Source organism: Nerophis ophidion, linkage group LG04 (assembly GCF_033978795.1).
Source record: "Nerophis ophidion isolate RoL-2023_Sa linkage group LG04, RoL_Noph_v1.0, whole genome shotgun sequence".
Taxonomy (NCBI): Eukaryota; Metazoa; Chordata; class Actinopteri; order Syngnathiformes; family Syngnathidae; genus Nerophis; species Nerophis ophidion.
The window spans coordinates 33,691,439-33,711,173 of NC_084614.1; the positions used below are offsets into that span (position 1 = coordinate 33,691,439).

General features: G+C 40.9%; 1 protein-coding gene across 1 annotated transcript in view; it reads left to right on the forward strand.

Annotated features, from left to right (window-relative positions):
* The first annotated feature begins 676 nt into the window (after positions 1-676).
* The window catches only part of LOC133551304 (potassium channel subfamily K member 4), a 32,128-nt gene continuing 13,069 nt past the window's right edge, over positions 677-19,735 (forward strand). Inside the window, exon 1 of the mRNA XM_061897882.1 lies at positions 677-1,018. Within this exon, the coding sequence (XP_061753866.1) occupies positions 830-1,018 (189 nt within the window). The 5' untranslated portion in view covers positions 677-829. The remainder of the gene's footprint in view (positions 1,019-19,735) is intronic.

Below are 19,735 nucleotides of genomic sequence, written 5' to 3' on the forward strand. Positions count from 1 at the left end.
GTACATTATTGCAATCAGTTGATAAAACATTGTCCTTTATAATTATAAAAGCTTTTTTTTTTAAAATCTACTACTCTGCTAGCATATCAGCAGACAGGGGTGGATCCTGCTGAAATCATATGTATTTAATGAATACAGAATCGTTTTGAATTGAAAGAATATTGTTTTTGAATCGAGAATTGTGTTGAATCGAAAAAACCAATATATTATAAAATCGGGACACCAAGAATCGATATTGAATTGAATCGTGGGACACCCAAAGATTCGTAGCCCTAATGTACATATATACACATACATATATATATATATATACACATATATACATATATATATATATATATATATGTATATATATACATATATATATATAGATATATAGATATATAGCTATATATATATATGTATATATATACATATATATATAGATACATATATACATCTCCCTGATGCATCCCTGCCTGTCTGTAGTGTCACCTCCTCCAGACTGTGATGTGGATGGGCTTCCCAGCGGTTACGGATCCAGGGACTCCATCCTCAAACCTGGTGATAAGAAAGACTGGAAGAGGCGAACGCGTGGTCGCTACAACAGGTTTGTGCAGCTGAAACAACATCTGCGCTTGTTTGCATGTGATTGTTGACAGTGCCACTTTCCTGATGGTGTTGCATCCGCTGTATGTCAGCACTGCGGTGTGGCCCATTTGGTGCCCTGTGTTGTGTGACGCGTGTGTGGGCATGTTTCTGCTGCAGCAGCTGGGATCAAGGCCACGACAGCGTGGACCCCGGCAGAACAAAACAAGCGCCCGCATTTGAAGTGAGCGGAGGTGCGGCCATGCGCTGCTCCACACTGCTGGCCATCCTCACGGGGGTGCTTTTGTACCTGGTGCTGGGCGCCGTGGTGTTCCGGGCCTTGGAGGCGCAGCGAGAAGAAGGCAAGCACATGCAGCTGCAGGGAACATGTCGAGACTTCCTGACCAACTTCACTTGTGTCGGTCCGGAGAACCTGCAAGCGCTCATCGAGGTACAGCAGGTTTAATTATTTCTGACAATATGTTTTTATCTCCTTCTTAAAGGAGAACATTATCACCAAACCTATGCAAGCGTCAATATATACCTTCATGTTGCAGAAAAAAGACCATGTATTTTTTTAACCGATTTCCGAACTGTAAATGGGTGAATTTCGGCAAATTAAACGCCTTTCTGTTCATCGGTCTTGTAGCGATGACGTCAGAACGTGACGTCACCGAGGTAACACACCCGCCATTTTTATTTTCACATTACAAACACCGGGTCTCAGCTCTGTTATTTTCCGTTTTTTCGACTATTTTTTGGAACCTTGGAGACATCATGCCTCGTCGGTGTGTTGTCGGAGGGTGTAAAAACACTAACAGGGAGGGATTCAAGTTGCACCACCGGCAAGAAATCTGCCGCCAGACCCCCATTGAATGTGCCAGAGTGTCTGCACATTTTACCGGCGATGCTACGACAGACATGGCACAGAGATGTATGGATAACCTGCAGATGCATTTGCAACGATTAAGGCAACGAAATCACAAAGGTGAGTTTTGTTGATGTTGTTGACTTATGTGCTAATCAGACATATTTGGTCGCAGCATGACTGCCAGCTAATCGATGCTAACATGCTACGCTAATCGATGCTAACATGCTTTTTACGCTAGCTGTATGTACATTTGAAACTAGATACCCACATTTAATGCGAAACAAACACTTACCAATCGCCTGATTTAAGTTGCTCCAGTGTCACAAGATGCGAAAGTCCTGATCGTTTGGTCCGCACATTTTACCGGAGATGATAAAAAGGCAGCCATGCTATGGGCCACTTCATTAGGTACAGCCATGCTATGGCCGAATAGCGTCAATAGCTATTCGCTCAATAGCTTCAGTTTCTTCAATCAATCAATCAATGTTTATTTATAGAGCCCTAAATCACTAGTGTCTCAAAGGGCTGCACAAACTTCTTCTTCAATTTCGTTTTCGCTATCTGCCTCCATACTCCGACCATCTGTTTCAATACATGTGTAATCTGTTGAATCGCTTAAGCCGCTGAAATCCGAGTCTGAATCCGAGCTAATGTCGCTATATCTTACTGTGGTAACCACCATGTTGTTTGTATTGGCAGCACTGTATGACGTCACAGGGAAATGGATAGTCGCATCGCAAATAGCGAAAATCAAGAACTTTAAAGTTTTTTTAGGGATATTCCGGGAGGTGTAAAATTTTGAAAAAAACTTTGAAAAATAAAACAAGCCACTGGGAACTGATTTTTATTGTTTTTAACCCTTTTGAAATTGTGATTATGTTCCCCTTTAAGGGGAACACATTCAATGAAACACACCTCAGAGTAGTCAATGTGCAGCATGTGTAGCAGTATAAAATTAGTATCATATACTTAAAGAGGGCAACATGTTTGTTAGTGTCTAAAAGGTTTTGCAACACAAGCAGGTTTGTCCCGATATTGGTCTTAAATGTATGGTGGCCTGGAAGTGCCAAACACTTCATGAAACTAATTACAATGACAGAAAATGGATTAACAAATAACAAAACAACTTGTAATTGCACAAACCAAATTCACAAAAGACAAAACAATCTGTACAAAAAAACTTGTGCGAAATTACTTTTTGACTTGGCTGTGGTTTGTGTAATTGTAAGTTGAGTTGCGTAGTTTAAGTTTATTTCGAAGTTGTTTTGTCTTTTGTTTATGTTCCCTGAAATTGTAAGTATTTTTTTTTTTTGTTTCATAATTTAGTTTCTGTAATTGTAAGTTGTTTTGTATCTTGGTAATTTGCTTCATGTAATCTTAAATTGTTCGGTTTTTTGTTGATTTGGTTTGTTTAGTCGTTAGTTGTTTAATTTTTTTGTTATGTAGTTTGTGTAATTGCTATTTTGTTTGTCTTTTGTTCATTTGGTTTGTGTAATTGTAAGTTATTTTGTTATGAATGAATCTGTTACTACATTAGACTTGCAACGAGTATATAAAAGGTTGATGGAGGGTTTTGAAAATATTTTAAAAGGCTTTGAAGTCTACAACGGTGACTCCCATTATCTGATTTTGCAAGCGTTTTGATCATCTTTAGGATCCTAAAAAAAAGACGTGTGTGTGTTACTGCCTCTCATAAGGATTGTGAATGATAGGTAAAATTTACCAAAAAAGCGCAGTTTCCCTTTAAACTTTTATACTTCGCTAGGAGTTATTTCTTTATTTTAAAAGTCTTTCTCGAATTCTTTATCAAAGTACAGGCACTCACAACTTTAGCTGTGTATGTTGTTGAACTAGCTGTGTACAAACAAAACATGAAATGTGGGCTAATACTTTACAAAAACTGTTATATGATTGTTCATGTTTTTCAGTCAGTACAGATTGGTGTCCTATCGAATTGTGTTGTGCATTATAAACTCTAACGTGTTTTATGCTGAAGTACAAGTTAGCTTATCTCTTTCCGTTGTTAGCTTTTACAGCTAATACCGTAGCACGCCGATGTGTTACTACGATAGAAAAAGAGTTCCTCAATGTTCGCTCTTAAAATAACAATGTCGCTACAATTTGGTTATTGTACAGGTTACGGAATGTAAATAAAGTATTGTTGGTGGTTTTTGAATGCATTTGTAAAGTGATTAAGAGGTAGAATTGCTGAATTGATAGCCACCTAGCACAAGCCGATTTGTATAAGTTACAAAGTCCAAAAAACTAAAAACATTTGTCTTCTTGTCTTTCATAAGTATTGTGAACGATAGGCCAAATTGTGCAGTTCACCTTAAGACCTTTAGTATATCAGGATTAAGTAAAGAAATCAAACAATGTGCTAATATGATCCAATTTAAGAAACGCTTCAAACTTGAAGTGTTTACAAAGTACAAAGACAAAAAAACATGATAAACGGTCCGTGTACCCTCCGTTCATTCTATTTCCAATTCTAAAACGCAAATCAAAAAAAGAAATTAGGGCCGTTTTTCAATTTTTATTATACATGGCAGGTTTTAAAACAAACAATAAGGTGTTGATTTTCATTGAAATATTGCCATAAAATTGGATTTGGTGCTGGTTTTTTTTCTGGATTTTTCCCCCCCAGATAAACACAAAAATGTAAAAAAAAATATGCAAAAAGGTATGGTTATCTGTGATGACAAATTGAACCGGAAGCAGTATTTTAGCTTTTCCTTTGCATTTAGCATTTTTTTGTCACACATAGACTTGGGTTGGTTTTGCTTCTTCCAGGCAAAGGATGATTGGCACGAGCCAGACGAGAGTGTAAGTACATATTTTTTTATTTAAACACTATAATAAAAAATAAACAAACTAAGGGCGCTCACAAGGAGGTACAAAACTTGGCTACTAAAATACAAACAGGAAAACAAAACGCCTGCTCGATGGCATGAAAGACAATGAATTATAAACTTAAACTTGCACTGTGGCAGAACTATGAAAAAACTAAAACAAAAACACTTACTGTGACCGAAACAAGGGGCATGGATAGCAAGGTGCGTAGCAGGTAATCGTGGGTGCATGAAGGCAAGCAAACGCAAAGTTCCCAGACTGATGGAAGGAAAGTAAAATCCTTAAATACTGGCTGTGGTAATTAGTAACAGGTGTGAGGGGCTGAGAATCGGGGTGTGACTAGAGGGACCAGGTGGAAACTAATGGGTTGACATGGTAACAAAAGCAAACCAGGAAGTGCAAAACGGAACCAAAGTCCAGAAAACAAAACAAAACATGATCAAACATAAAAGCAGATTCACAGGCATTACACTTTTTAGCATAACGGTAACATCTTTGTTCGGCAGGAGTTCTATATATAAATTGGACCTTATTTTCTATCTTAATTTTTGAAACAAAAGTTAGACACCTGTTTGATGAAACTTTTTTATATACAGGACTCAATAGGCCTCCTGCTGAACAAAGATGTTACTGTAATGCTAAAAACATGTTAAACGCACAGGAAAAGTTAAAATACTGCTTCCGGTTCAATTTGTCATCACACAGAAAACAACAAATGTTTGCACATTTTTTTGCGCTATCTGTAAAAAATTCAAATCCATAAAAGCAAAACAGCAAAAAATCCAATTTTATGGCAATATTTTAATGACAATCAACCCTTTTTTGTTTGTTTTAAAATCTGACATATAAAATAATAATCGAAAAAACGGCACTAATTTTATTTTTTGATTTGGGTTTCAGAATTGGAAATAGAATGAACAAAAGGTACACGGACCATAAACATTCTGAACTTACAGATAATCCAACCATATGAAATACAACTTACGTCACCATTTATTATTTATTTATCTATTTAATAATGTTATTATGTATGGAGTATATTGTGAAAAAATTGAGAACAGGATGTGACCAAAAGTGTTGGAAAAGGGGTAAGATTAAGTGAGCTCTGCTTCTTCCCACTCCTTTTCAAACATGTTGAAAAGAGAAACTGAAAATGGTGATGTATCATGTTGTAAATGTATGCGTGTTTGATAAAATAACCATACCCATATGGTTGATTAGAAGTACTTCATTGCATGCCAAATGAGTGAATGAAAATCATGTACACAGGGCATTTAGCATGTTGTGAACACGCTGTCAGAGTAACAAGATGCCAGCAGAGGAATGATGTATGAAGTCAAAGTCATGAGTGACGAGACCAGCAAAGTGATCCATCACCGGGAAATGGAATGTTATGGGTCAAGTTGTGGTCCAAGATGCATGTTGTTGCTATGACTTGTGTCATTACTGTATGTATTGGCTGTAAATGCAGCAACACTTTAAGACCAAAGGGACTCGGGGCCAACAAGGCCATGCAAAATAAATATTTGAAAATGATGCCTCTTTAACATTTGCATAAAAAAATGGTGCCGCTAGACTGACGAGGGAACCAAGCAGCTGCTTAAATCATTCCGCAAAAGTGGATCTGCGCAACAAGCATGCATAGTGGGATTGGGTTTCAACAAACAGGTTTCAATAGATCCAAAGCCTTCCAAGACGATCTGTTCTCGTCTTAAGTAATGTGAGAAGTCTCCTGCTATTATCGCATGGTGCAGGCTGCAAATGCCCCAGCAGTGGTTGTGTGGACAGAGTGGCATTGATTCCACTTGTTTATAGAATGCAGTGGTTCCTAGGTTTGTGTAAGTAATCCATTTCAAAAACTCAGATGAAGACAGATACATATTTTCCATTACAAATATTATATTATAAATGTAAATAATGTACAAAATATTACCAGAAACAAAAAAAATATTTTCTAGAACAGGGGTCTTCAATGTTTTCAAGGCCAAGGACCCCAAAACCGATGGAGATAAGGAGCAGGGACGCCCTACTTAAATATCTTGTATAAAAGTATGATTATATTACGTATCATTGTAGTACTAGCTGGCAACTGGCATGTTAATCACTAGCTGTCAACTACCGCACTAACCACTAACTGGCAAGTAACGCATTATTCACTGGCTGCCCACAAACTAGTATGCTGATCGGTTGTTGGCAACAAGAGTGCTAATCGCTAGCTGACAACTAGCACGCTGATCATTTGCTGGCAACTACAGTGTTAATCGCTATCTGAAAACTAGCGCGCTAATTGCTATCTGGCAACTAATGTGCCAATCAAAATACTAATTGCTAACTGACAACTGGGGCGATAATCGATAGCTGGAAACTGGTGCACAAATCACTGGCTGGCAACAAGCACGTTGATCGCTAGCTGACAACTTGCACGCCAATCGCTAGCTAGCAACTAACGTGCAAATTGCTACCTGACAGTTATGGCATTAAACGCTAGCTGACAACTAAAACACTAATCGTTAGCTGGCAAACAAAGTGCTAATCACCAGAAGGCAACGAACCGGCTAATCATTAGCTGTCAACTAGAGAACTGATCGCAAGCCAGCAAAAAGGGCACTAATTTCTAGCTGACAACTACCATGCTAATCGCTAGCTGGCAACAAACACGCGATTTGCTATTCAACAACTAGCATGCAAATTGCTAGCTTACAACTTGGGTGTTAATTGTTAGCTGACAACTAATGTGATAATTGCTACCTGCCAATAGGCGTGTTAAACTCTAACTGACAGCTAGAGTGCTAATCGCTAGCTGTCTTTAATGGTATCATAAATGTAATAATTTATGTAATTATTTATTCATGGCATATGTTATTATTTACATCAATCAATCAAAGTTTACTTATCCAGCCCTTAATCACAAATGTCTCAAAGGGTTGCACAAGCCCGAACGACATCCTCTGCTCAGATCCCACACCAGGGTAAGAAACAACTCAACCCAATGGAAACAAAAGAAACTTTGGAAGGGACCGCAGATGTGGGTATCCCCACCTGAAGCAAAGGATGCCGAGTGGGTACAGTTAATATTGTGAGAGTCCAGTCCATAGTGGGGCCAATTTAGTCATGTTAAACTACCATACAGAGTCTTGTCTCCGTATTTAGAGACATTTACATTTGTAGAAAAGCTAAATGGATTTTAGAAAATCTACCAAAAGTTTTACAGACCCTCTGCAATACCTCTGCGGACCCCTGGGCGTCAATACCTTTCGTTGAAGACCTCTATTCTAGAGGATAAATATAGTTTTACAAGCAATACTTGAGGAAAAAGCGCTATATGAATATAATTCACTTCACTTCACTTTACTTCCATGGAGACTTGTCTGTATGGTTCAGCTGACTTTGGGTAAGCACGCCATTTATGTCCGCAATACTTGCCCCAAATTCTACATTAACACCGGCACGCCAACCCCACTCTCTCTGCTTCCGTCTGCTCCAACTTTTAACTCTTCCTTCATGCTTGCTTCTATATAAAGCAGTTCATCCTCCGTATATTCAGGTTAAAAAATATAAGGTTCTAAATCCTCATTGTCCAAAAGTAGTCGTCTTCGTTGTCTGTTACCACGTCTGCCATGATTACAACACACTCGCGTTTGTTCTCGGAAGTAGGAACCCACCTTTTTTGCCAGAAGTCGGATGTGCGCTGCTATGGAAACAGAAATAAATGCACTGAGGAAAGAATTTCCGGTAATTCATCAAATTACCAAAATGCAGTAAATATTGTACATATTACATTTTGTTATGAATGTGTCTGTTACGAAATTATACAGGACTGTCTCAGAAAATTTGAATATTGTGATAAACTCCTTTATTTTCTGTAATGCAACTAAAAAATGAAAATATCATATTCTGGATTCATTACACATCAACTAAAATATTGCAAACCTTTTACTATTTTATTATTGCTGATTATGGCATACAGCTTAAGAACTCAAAAATCCTATCTCAAAAATGTTTAATATTTCCTCAGACCAAAAAAAAAGAAAAGATTTATAACAGCAAAACAAAATCAATCATTTAAGAATGTGAATTAATGCACTCAGTACTTGGTTGGGAATCCTTTTGCACGGATTACTGCATCAATGCGGCATGGCATGGAGGCAATCAGCCTGTGGCATTGCTGAGGTGTTATGGATGCCCAGGATGCTTCAATAGCGGCCTTTAGCTCATTTGCATTATTGTGTCTGGTGTCTTTCAGCTGTCAGTCCTGTATATAGATTTGCAGTATGATACAACACGTTGATGAATGGTTTTGAAGTTGTTTTAAAAGGCTTTGAATGCTACATCTGTGACTTTCATTATCTGCATTTTGCAAGCGTTTTTTTTTTATATCAGCTTTAGGATCCTAAAAAAAGACAATGTTGTTACTGCCTCCCATAAGGATTGTGAATGATAAATAAAATAAGAATAAAAGTGCAGTTCCCCTTTAAACGGACATCACTTACAGTGTGTGCTTTGCTACAAGGTCTTTCTTTAATTATAAAGTGTTTTCCAACTTTTTTATCAACGTGCTGGCACTCACAACTTTCTGTTCACAACTTTAGCTGCTCAGGCTAAATTTGGATCTTTAGCAATATTAAAGGGGAACATGATCACAATTTCAAAAGGGTTAAAAACAATAAAAATCAGTTCCCAGTGGCTTGTTGTATTTTTTGAAGTTTTTTTCAAAATGTTACCGGTCTCGGAATATCCCTAAATAAAGCTTTAAAGTGCCTTATTTTCGGCTCTCTGCGAAGACACTCGCCATCTCCCTGTGACGTCACACAGTGCTGCCAATGTAAACAAACAATGGGAATACCACAGCACATTAGCTCGGATTCAAACTCGGATTTCAGCGACTTAAGCGATTCAACAGATTACGCATGTATTGAAACAGATGGTTGGAGTATGAAAATATTGAAGAAGAAACTGAAGTTATTGAGCGAATAGCTATTGACACTATTCATAGCCATAGCATGGCCGAATAGCTGCGTTAGCATCGCCGGTAAAATGTGCAGACCAAATGATCAGGACTTTCGCATCTTTTGACACTGGAGCAACTTAAATCCGTCGATTGGTAAGTGTTTTTTTCGCATTAAATGTGGGTGGAAGGAAACGTAAAATGCATCTACAGGTTATCCATACATCTCTGTTCCATGTCTGCTTTAGCACCGCCGGTAAATAGCATGTTAGCATCGATTAGCGTAGCATTTTAGCATCGATTAGCTGGCAGTCAACATCAACAAAACTCACCTTTGTGATTTCGTTGACTATCGTTGCAAATGCATTTGCAGGTTATCCATACATCTCTGTGCCATGTCTGCCTTAGCACCGCCGGTAAATAGCATGTTAGCATCGATTAGCGTAGCATGTTAGCATCGATTAGCTGGCAGTCAACATCAACAAAACTCACCTTTGTGATTTCGTTGACTATCGTTGCAAATGCATCTGCAGGTTATCCATACATCTCTGTGCCATGTCTGCCTTAGCATCGCCGGTCAAATGTGGAGACACTCTGGCACATTTAATGGGGGTCTGGCGGCAGACACTTTCGCATCTTCAGGCGAGTGGTGCAACTTCAATCCTTCCCTGTTAGTGTTGTTACACCCTCCGACAACACACCGTCGAGGCACGATGTCTCCAAGGTTCTAAAAAATAGTAAAAAAAACGGAAAATAACAGAGCTGAGACCCGGTGTTTGTAATGTGTTGAAAATGAAAATGGTGGGTGTGTTACCTCGGCGACGTCACATTCTGACGTCATCGCTTCCAGCGCGATAAACAGAAAGGCGTTTACATCGCCAAAATTCACCCATTTAGAGTTCGGAAATCGGTTAAAAAAATAGATGGTCTTTTTTCTGCACCATCAAGGTATATATTGACGCTTACATAGGTCTGGTGATAATGTTCCCCTTTATATTTGGAGATCACCAATAATTTTTTGAGACTTATGTAAAAAAAATTTTTTTTAATGTTTTAATTAAACCTGAATTTAATTTGATGCAAGTTTTGTGCTGAAACTGATTAACTGAAAAGTAAAATGTGTTCTATATTTATTTTTTGTGGAAAACATCGATTTTAACATGAAACCCTTCAGAGTTTTTTGACAATATTTTCATCCATTCAGGTACATTTTTGGTCTATTTTTGCCCATAACTTCAGTTAAGTTATTTGGAATGGAATAATTTTTCTCTAATAGGTTTCTTATATTTTATATTTTGAAATTTTTATTTCAGATTCTTTCATATATAGATTGATTGATATTTTTGCTCAATAGGGTAGCTGAAGGACAATAAAAACACACCTGCTACAAAAAACATGACAGAACAAAGTATGTTGTCCTAATCATTTGTTTTGTTACGTCATCACGCCATTACAAATCACCCCCATCTGACCGGACGACACCAGTGTCAAAGTCCTGTGAGAAACACCAAATGTATCCCACTTAATTCCAAACAATAAAAATGTAAAACTGTACTCTTTTTCTTCTAAATTAAACCCTGAAATTAAAAAAAAAAAGCATGATTATATTTTGTAAAACTATACAGAAAAACATTGTCGCTACTGTAGTCAAGGGAGACTAATATTTCCTTTGATACTAAACCGATGTTAGGTTTGGAATTTGACAGAGCAAAAAACGAAAACAATCTATCAAAATGTGTTTTTTTAATCAGAATCACAAATGGTATGTATATTTAGTACTGCTCTTTACCCAAGTACCTCAGCCCTTTAAAAAAAAAAATGTTTTTTAAATAAAACAAATATTTAAATGGGCATTCAAAGGGTAAGCTATTTGTATTTAGGTCTAGAGTTGATTGAGAGATGGAAATAGAAATAGGAGATGAATCTAAATATTTTTATGCACGCCGAACTCCTTTTGGACATTTCGTTCTTGTGCTACTCTATTGCTATTCATTTCATTTATGTATGCCCCACAGAGTTAAACATCAACTTTTAATGATTCCCACTCCTACATTTTTACAAGGATAAAATGCCATTACCCCATTACCATCCCCTTTTGAGATGAGCACTAACGATGTGCGCCACCGGAGCTAATGTGATTGCATGGGGATTACCAGCGCTTCACTTTTACCACTTTTTGTTATGTTACAGCATTATTCCAAAATTGAATCAATTAACTTTTGTCCTCAAAATTGTACACACTTTATGACCCTGTGAGTGGGGATTTATGACCCCAGGAACTACAAAATCTGCAAAGGGTACTAACGGGGATTGATTTATGACCCCGCAAGTGAGCGTAGCATAAACCGGAAATAGGAAGTATACGTACGTCATATTTGACCGCCATTTTGATTTTGTAGTTTTAACTGTTTAATCCGCCATCTTGGTTGTAGTTAATATTTTTTACCAAGTCACACATACCTTATATATTTTGATCTATGGCAAAGACACAGGCCTCTTTTATAAAGCCTTTTTTAAGGTAGCTCTAACCACTTTGTATGAATAAAGGCTATTTTGTAACAGTTTCAGTAACAGAGTTGAGTTATTGTCCCATCATAATACACATACCCTATATTTTAAGCCTTTAGGATGTATTATTTAATGTGCTTTAATTGAACATTAGTTTACATAACCATTTTCTTATTTTATAAAAAATATTTAGCTTTACGCTTAATAACTTAAATAATTAGCTTAATTACTATTTTACAGGATTTTTTATTTCCTATCCTCTCAGACAGTGACGTGCGGTGAGGTTCATGGCTAGTGAGGCACTGACTTCATCACAGTCAGATTTATAAACATATGAACCCTATAGAGTATCTTATTTGATTGGCAGCAGTTACCGGGTTATGTTTAAAAGCTGATACCAGCATTCTTCCCTGCTTGGCACTCAGCATCAAGGGTTGGAATTGGGGGTTAAATCACCAAAAATGATTCCCGGTCGCTGCTGCTCACTGCTCCCCTCACCTCCCAGGGGGTGAACAAGGGGATGGGTCAAATGCAGAGGACAAATTTCGCCACACCTAGTGTGTGTGTGACAATCATTGGTACTTTAACTTAATGTAGCAGGTACTTTAGCTAGTATAGTATAGTATAAATAAATTACACTTATTATTATCATTATTAGCGATAATAACTAATATTAACAATATTAAATAATCACATGTATGTACAAAATAACAAACACGACATTAACAATATTAAATAATCACATGTATGTACAAAATAACAAACACGACAGTGCACAGCGTTGTCACTATGACAGATGTAACACAGCGTTGTCACTATGACAGGTGTAACACAGCGCTGTCACTATGACAGGTGTAACACAGCGCTGTCACTATGACAGGTGTAACACAGCGTTGTCACTATGACAGGTGTAACACAGCTTTGTCACTATGACAGGTGTAACACAGCGTTGTCACTATGACAGGTGTAACACAGCGTTGTCACTATGACAGGTGTAACACAGTGTTGTCACTATGACAGGTGTAACACAGTGTTGTCACTATGACAGGTGTAACACAGTGTTGTCACTATGACAGGTGTAACACAGCGTTGTCACTATGACAGGTGTAACACAGTGTTGTCACTGTGACAGGTGTAACACAGTGTCACTATGACAGGTGTAACACAGTGTTGTCACTATGACAGGTGTAACACAGTGTCACTATGACAGGTGTAACACAGTGTTGTCACTATGACAGGTGTAACACAGTGTTGTCACTGTGACAAGTGTAACACAGTGTTGTCACTATGACAGGTGTAACACAGTGTTGTCACTGTGACAGGTGTAACACAGTGTCACTATGACAGGTGTAACACAGTGTTGTCACTATGACAGGTGTAACACAGTGTCACTATGACAGGTGTGACACAGTGTTGTCACTATGACAGGTGTAACACAGTGTCACTATGACACGTGTAACACAGTGTTGTCACTATGACAGGTGTAACACAGTGTTGTCTCTATGACAAGTGTAACACAGTGTTGTCACTATGACAGGTGTAACACAGCGTTGTCACTATGACAGGTGTAACACAGTGTTGTCACTGTGACAGGTGTAACACAGTGTCACTATGACAGGTGTAACACAGTGTTGTCACTATGACAGGTGTAACACAGTGTCACTATGACAGGGGTAACACAGTGTTGTCACTATGACAGGTGTAACACAGTGTTGTCACTATGACAGGTGTAACACAGTGTTGTCACTATGACAGGTGTAACACAGTGTTGTCACTGTGACAGGTGTAACACAGTGTCACTATGACAGGTGTAACACAGTGTTGTCACTATGACAGGTGTGACACAGTGTTGTCACTATGACAGGTGTAACACAGTGTCACTATGACCCGTGTAACACAGTGTTGTCACTATGACAGGTGTAACACAGTGGTGTCTCTATGACAAGTGTAACACAGTGTTGTCACTATGACAAGTGTAACACAGTGTTGTCACTATGACAGGTGTAACACAGTGTTGTCACTGTGACAGGTGTAACACAGTGTCACTATGACAGGTGTAACACAGTGTTGTCACTATGACAGGTGTAACACAGTGTCACTATGACAGGTGTGACACAGTGTTGTCACTATAACAGGTGTAACACAGTGTCACTATGACAGGTGTAACACAGTGTTGTCACTATGACAGGTGTAACACAGTGTTGTCACTATGACAGATGTAACCGAGCTCCAGCGGCAGTGTTCATTTATTGTCTTTACTGTAGCATAAAAAATGCAGATGGCCTTAAAACGCCACAATACTCAGTCACCATATTTAAGTACCCAAAATAAAGACTCGACATAAATATAAATTCAATCGGAACAGAAACATTGGAGGAAACAGGATTAAAACCCAATGCTAACCGCACATAGAAAATACATGGGGACGGCTAGTAGCTACTATTAGCAAACAAATTCCCTTACCAACTCGGCTTAATATCTCAACATCGATACACTCTTTCGTCGCAACTCAGCCCTGATGGTCGGCACCTATTAGTTTACAATTAGTTGTAAAATGTTGGACGGTTGTTTTTACGATATGCAGGAAAACGACAATTTTTAAACATACCGGCTTCAGATGTCACCAGGCCTAGCTGAGTAGTGCAAGAATGATCCCTGGGATCACTAGCGCCCTCTACCACCAGGAGGCCGGAGAACAGGAGCCTCACATTGTGCGTCTTTGCAGCCGTTTTATGGTTGCCTAGCACAATAAATACGTTACACACATACAGTTGTTGACAAAATACACTGTACATTATATACCTCAGCTAACTAAACTATGGAAATGTATAATATAATTCATATAGCAATACGTTCTCACTGCACAGCAGCCAGCAGTTAGCCGAGTCATTGCGCAATCCACGGGGAGGCTCAACTGGCTGTGACTCACCGCAAGTAATTCTCAGTATTTGAACGGCAAATGTGAAAATTAAGCGATTTTGAATAAAAAAATATTTAAAACTGGTGAAGTTAAATGGAAATTAACTTTATAGTATAATCACTGGATACATATAACAATATAATTATTTTTTTTTCTTTTTACATTTTTTTCTTTCCATGCCTCACCTGCCTCCCGTAACTGCACGTCACTGCTCACAGACAAGATAACACATACACTGTATTATTTAATGTACTGTAACTTCAAATAACTTCACATAATATTTAATATACATGATTTTACTGTAAAAAAAAAAAACTAGGCTCTTTCTGCGGAATACACAGAGCCTCACGCATGCACCATCACATACACACACACGCACGCATATTTAATCACGTTGACATGGTGTCTTCAATTACCAAACAAAGAGGTACTGTCACACGTATCCTTATCCCACAGCATCAAAGCTGATTGTCATAAGAAGGAATCAGGGGCCAAAGGGTGTTGTTCTATAGATAATATGTTATTGTGTAGTATTCTAACTTTTATTTTTTTTACTTCAAATACTTCAATTTCATTCTATAAATCTTAATCCATTCTTCTTAAAGTGGAATGTAATTTGTATTTCTTAATTTACTGTTTTAAAGATATCATACAACCTGATCATTAATTCATATGCCTTAGGAAAGCCTTTAAAGTTGTCTATTCAAACCTCCATTCCTCACAAGGCAATTTGCATTCACACACACTTAATGTGTCATATGTTTAATTGAAATGCTTCAATTAAACCTTAGCTTCTCGATTTACAACGTTTAAACAAGGGTAAATGTCTACTTTATAGAGCTTTTAGACAAACATGCATTCCTATGGTTTTAACATTGTTTTTCCTAGAACTAAACTTATTTTGTATGTTGTTTGTATTTTAGAGCACCTTTATTTATTTATCCAGCCTTAACCTTTTACTAAAGTAATATTAATAATAGTAATAATTGTGAAGACTCTTCTTCGGCATTGTAATGCCGGTGTGGTTTTCCCGTGGATGCGTCGAAGCAGAACACAGCATAGGTAGGATAAAGGGTATTTAATAACAAAAGTCTATGAACAAAAATACTGGTGTAAAGAGAAAAAGTAAACAAAAGACGCTAGCGTGAAAGCTAGGATAAAACAAGGAAAACTAGAACTTGGTACGAGGACACAAAAGAGTAAACAAAACATTTAGCATGAAAGCTAGACAATAAAGTGGCTTGGCGTGAGAGCTAGCGAGAAAATACATACGAATGATGAGAGTCGTCACTGATGCGCGTGGGCAAATTAGGATCCGAGAATGAGTAAACAGAAAAGGTGAGCTTAAATAGGAGGGTGAAAATTAGTAGCAGGTGTGCGGGGCGAGACTAACAGGTGGACTGATGTGTAACCATAGTGATGGACAAAAACAGGAAATAAACGGGTCAGACTGAGAATGAAAAAACAAACACGTGAAGATCTGAGCAGCAGATCGCAACAGTATTCCCCCCCAACAAAAGACAGATACCAGATGTCTTAAAAAACAAACAAAAACTTGAACCCCCTCCCCAAAACCAGAAAGTTCACAAACGAAGGGAGGGCGGAGGGAGGCCACGGTGGAGGGTCGCCAGATCGCATGTCCCCGAATCCACCGAGGACACATCATGTGGCGGCGGCGGGTGGAACGCTGCTGCCGAAAAAGTTTTGGCGGGCGACCTCGAAAAGGCCACATTAGTGGCCGCATCGCAGGATGAGGTGCCCGGCGAGGCGGACGACCCGGGCACGGCCACATCCGTGGCCGACATGGAGGAGGGAGTGTCTGGCGAGGAGGATGACCTCGCAGAGGCCACGCCCGTGATCGACGTGGTGGACGACGCCTCAGCACCGAAATCCCAGCAGGCTTGGAAGCAGCAGACGAGGGTGCGGGGACTGCAGCCAAAGCAGGCCCGAGTGCAGCTGGCGAGGATGATGCGGGTGCTGCAGCCGAAGAAGGCGTCGGAGGCGGCCTGGGAGCCGCAGGAGTCGTCGGAGGCGGCCTGGGAGCCGCAGGAGTCGTCGGAGGCGGCCTGGGAGCCGCAGGAGTCGTCGGAGGCGGCCTGGGAGCCGCAGGAGTCGTCGGAGGCGGCCTGGGAGCCGCAGGAGTCGTCGGAGGCGGCCTGGGAGCCGCAGGAGTCGTCGACGCTGGTGTGGGCTCCAGCCCCGTCGTCGACGCTGGTGTGGGCTCCAGCCCCGTCGTCGACGCTGGTGTGGGCTCCAGCCCCGTCGTCGACGCTGGTGTGGGCTCCAGCCCCGTCGTCGGCGCTGGTGTGGGCTCCAGCCCCGTCGTCGGCGCTGGTGTGGGCTCCAGCCCCGTCGTCGGCGCTGGTGTGGGCTCCAGCCCCGTCGTCGGCGGTGCTTGGCGGCGCGGAGCTGGCACCGGTGCTTGGCGGCACGGAGCTGGCACCGGTACCTGTCGTGGTGCTGGTACCGGAGTGGGCTCCAGCTTTGGAGTTTGTGCTGGCGTGAGAACCAGTTTAGAGTCTGAAACTGGCGTGAGAACAAGGCTAGAAACATTCTCTGGTGTGAAAACCAGGCGAGAGTCTAATTCTGGCGTGAAAACCAGGTCAGAGTCATGTGCTGGTGTGAGAACCAGACTGGGAGCAGGTGTCGGCTTCAGCCGAGGAGCAGGTGTCGGCTTCAGCCGAGGAGCAGGTGTCGGCTTCAGCCGAGGAGCAGGTGTCGGCTTCAGCCGAGGAGCAGGAGTCGGCTTCAGCCGAGGAGCAGGAGTCGGCTTCAGCCGAGGAGCAGGAGTCGGCTTCAGCCGAGGAGCAGGAGTCGGCTTCAGCCGAGGAGCAGGAGTCGGCTTCAGCCGAGGAGCAGGCACAGGGGTCTGCCGAGGAGAACTAGGGGACTGGCTGTGAGCAGGACTAGGACTATGATGAGTGATAAGACAAACACTAGGACTCGGGCAAGGACTTGAGAGAGGACCAGGACTTACAATCACACTAGTGCTTTGAGAAGGGCTTGGGCAACGACCAGGACTTACAGTCATACCAGGGCTTGGGCAAGAACTAGGACAAACGGTCAAACTAGGGCTTGGGCAAGGACTGGGACTAACAATCAAACTGGTGCTCGGGCAAGGACTAGGACAAAGACTAGGACTTACAGTAACACTGGGGCTCGGACAAGAACTTGGGTAAGGACTAGGGTTCGGACTAAGACTACGAGTGGAACTAGGACTACGACGACTACGAGAAAGACTAGGACTACAACTAGAATCAGAACGGAAACTCGGACCAGGACTTGGACTACGACTCAGTCTACAAGTCGGTCTACGAGTAGGACTAGAGCATGGGCTACGAAGAAGGCTGGGACTCGAACTCTGAGAGAGACTGTGACTAAAACTAGAACTAGGGCACGGACGGAACACAGGTGGAGGCGGTCTAAGAGGGCGTGACTTGACCGGGGAGAACACCGGTGGAGGAGGTCTAGGAGGCCGTAGTGGCTTAACAGGTGTAAACACCGGTGGTGGAGGTCTAGGAGGCTTAGTAGTAATACTGGCCCTCCCCTCGAGACCCGGATTCCAGACGGGGTCCCGTTGGATAGAGGCTGACCGTAAGGGCGGGCGGTGGGAGGTTTGGATGAGGGCAGACTCCACCCCATTAGTCTGTATGAGGAGAGGATTGTTCTGAGCAGCAAGAAATTTCTCCTCCAGCTCCAGTTCAATCAAAACTCTCCTGTACCACTCGTCCATCCAGGCAGGACTATATTTTTCTAGGTCAGTTTCAAAATCAGGTGACGTAGGGGTAGGACGTGAAATAGGCTGAGATGTGGGCGGGGCCAAAGTAATGGGAGGCTGATCTTGACAATTAACAATATACTGAGGGTGACTAGAATCAATATAAATGTCCTGATACTGTGTGAAAGTATTATTACTGTCCAAGTTTTTGGAAAATGGCTGAGATATATCGTCCACAATAAAAAAATCTTCTGAAAAAATGTCATCAACAGAGGCCGGTGTTGCGACACCGGTGGGCGTTCCCCAAATGACGTCATCGCTTGTGTCAGAAAAAGTGTCATGGCAGCTTAAGGAATGATTTGAAAAAAAACAAGCAGGATTACCGGTAATGACGGGTGAATCCTGGACGGGGTGAAACTTGCTGTGTCCATGGGGAGGAATAAGTGGTGCTGGAACATTACTGCCGCGCGGGGGACCTCTCCACTGGACCCCCCGCTTCTTCGGGGCAGCGCGAACGGCTTCGGAGGAGACTTCAGGCCCACAGTCGAGTCTTTCCTGCTCCCAAGCCACGAGCTCCAACCACAACCCTAAGTCGAAGGGTTCCTCCCGTGGTTTCGACGCGGAAAAACAACTTGATGCTCGGATCCTACTGTGAAGACTCTTCTTCGGCATTGTAATGCCGGTGTGGTTTTCCCGTGGATGCGTCGAAGCAGAACACAGCATAGGTAGGATAAAGGGTATTTAATAACAAAAGTCTATGAACAAAAATACTGGTGTAAAGAGAAAAAGTAAACAAAAGACGCTAGCGTGAAAGCTAGGATAAAACAAGGAAAACTAGAACTTGGTACGAGGACACAAAAGAGTAAACAAAACATTTAGCATGAAAGCTAGACAATAAAGTGGCTTGGCGTGAGAGCTAGCGAGAAAATACATACGAATGATGAGAGTCGTCACTGATGCGCGTGGGCAAATTAGGATCCGAGAATGAGTAAACAGAAAAGGTGAGCTTAAATAGGAGGGTGAAAATTAGTAGCAGGTGTGCGGGGCGAGACTAACAGGTGGACTGATGTGTAACCATAGTGATGGACAAAAACAGGAAATAAACGGGTCAGACTGAGAATGAAAAAACAAACACGTGAAGATCTGAGCAGCAGATCGCAACAATAATAACAATAATAATAATAGTAATAATAATAATATTGCAAAGTATATTTCCAATATTTAGTTTCGGTTTGCATAGCCTCTCGTATGCCTTGGGCAAACCCCAAGCGGCAATCGTATTTCGCCAGTTTTTTGGTCCCGTGATTAAAAAATTATTTTAAAGTGCAAACTACCTTTTTCGAGTTTTTGCAT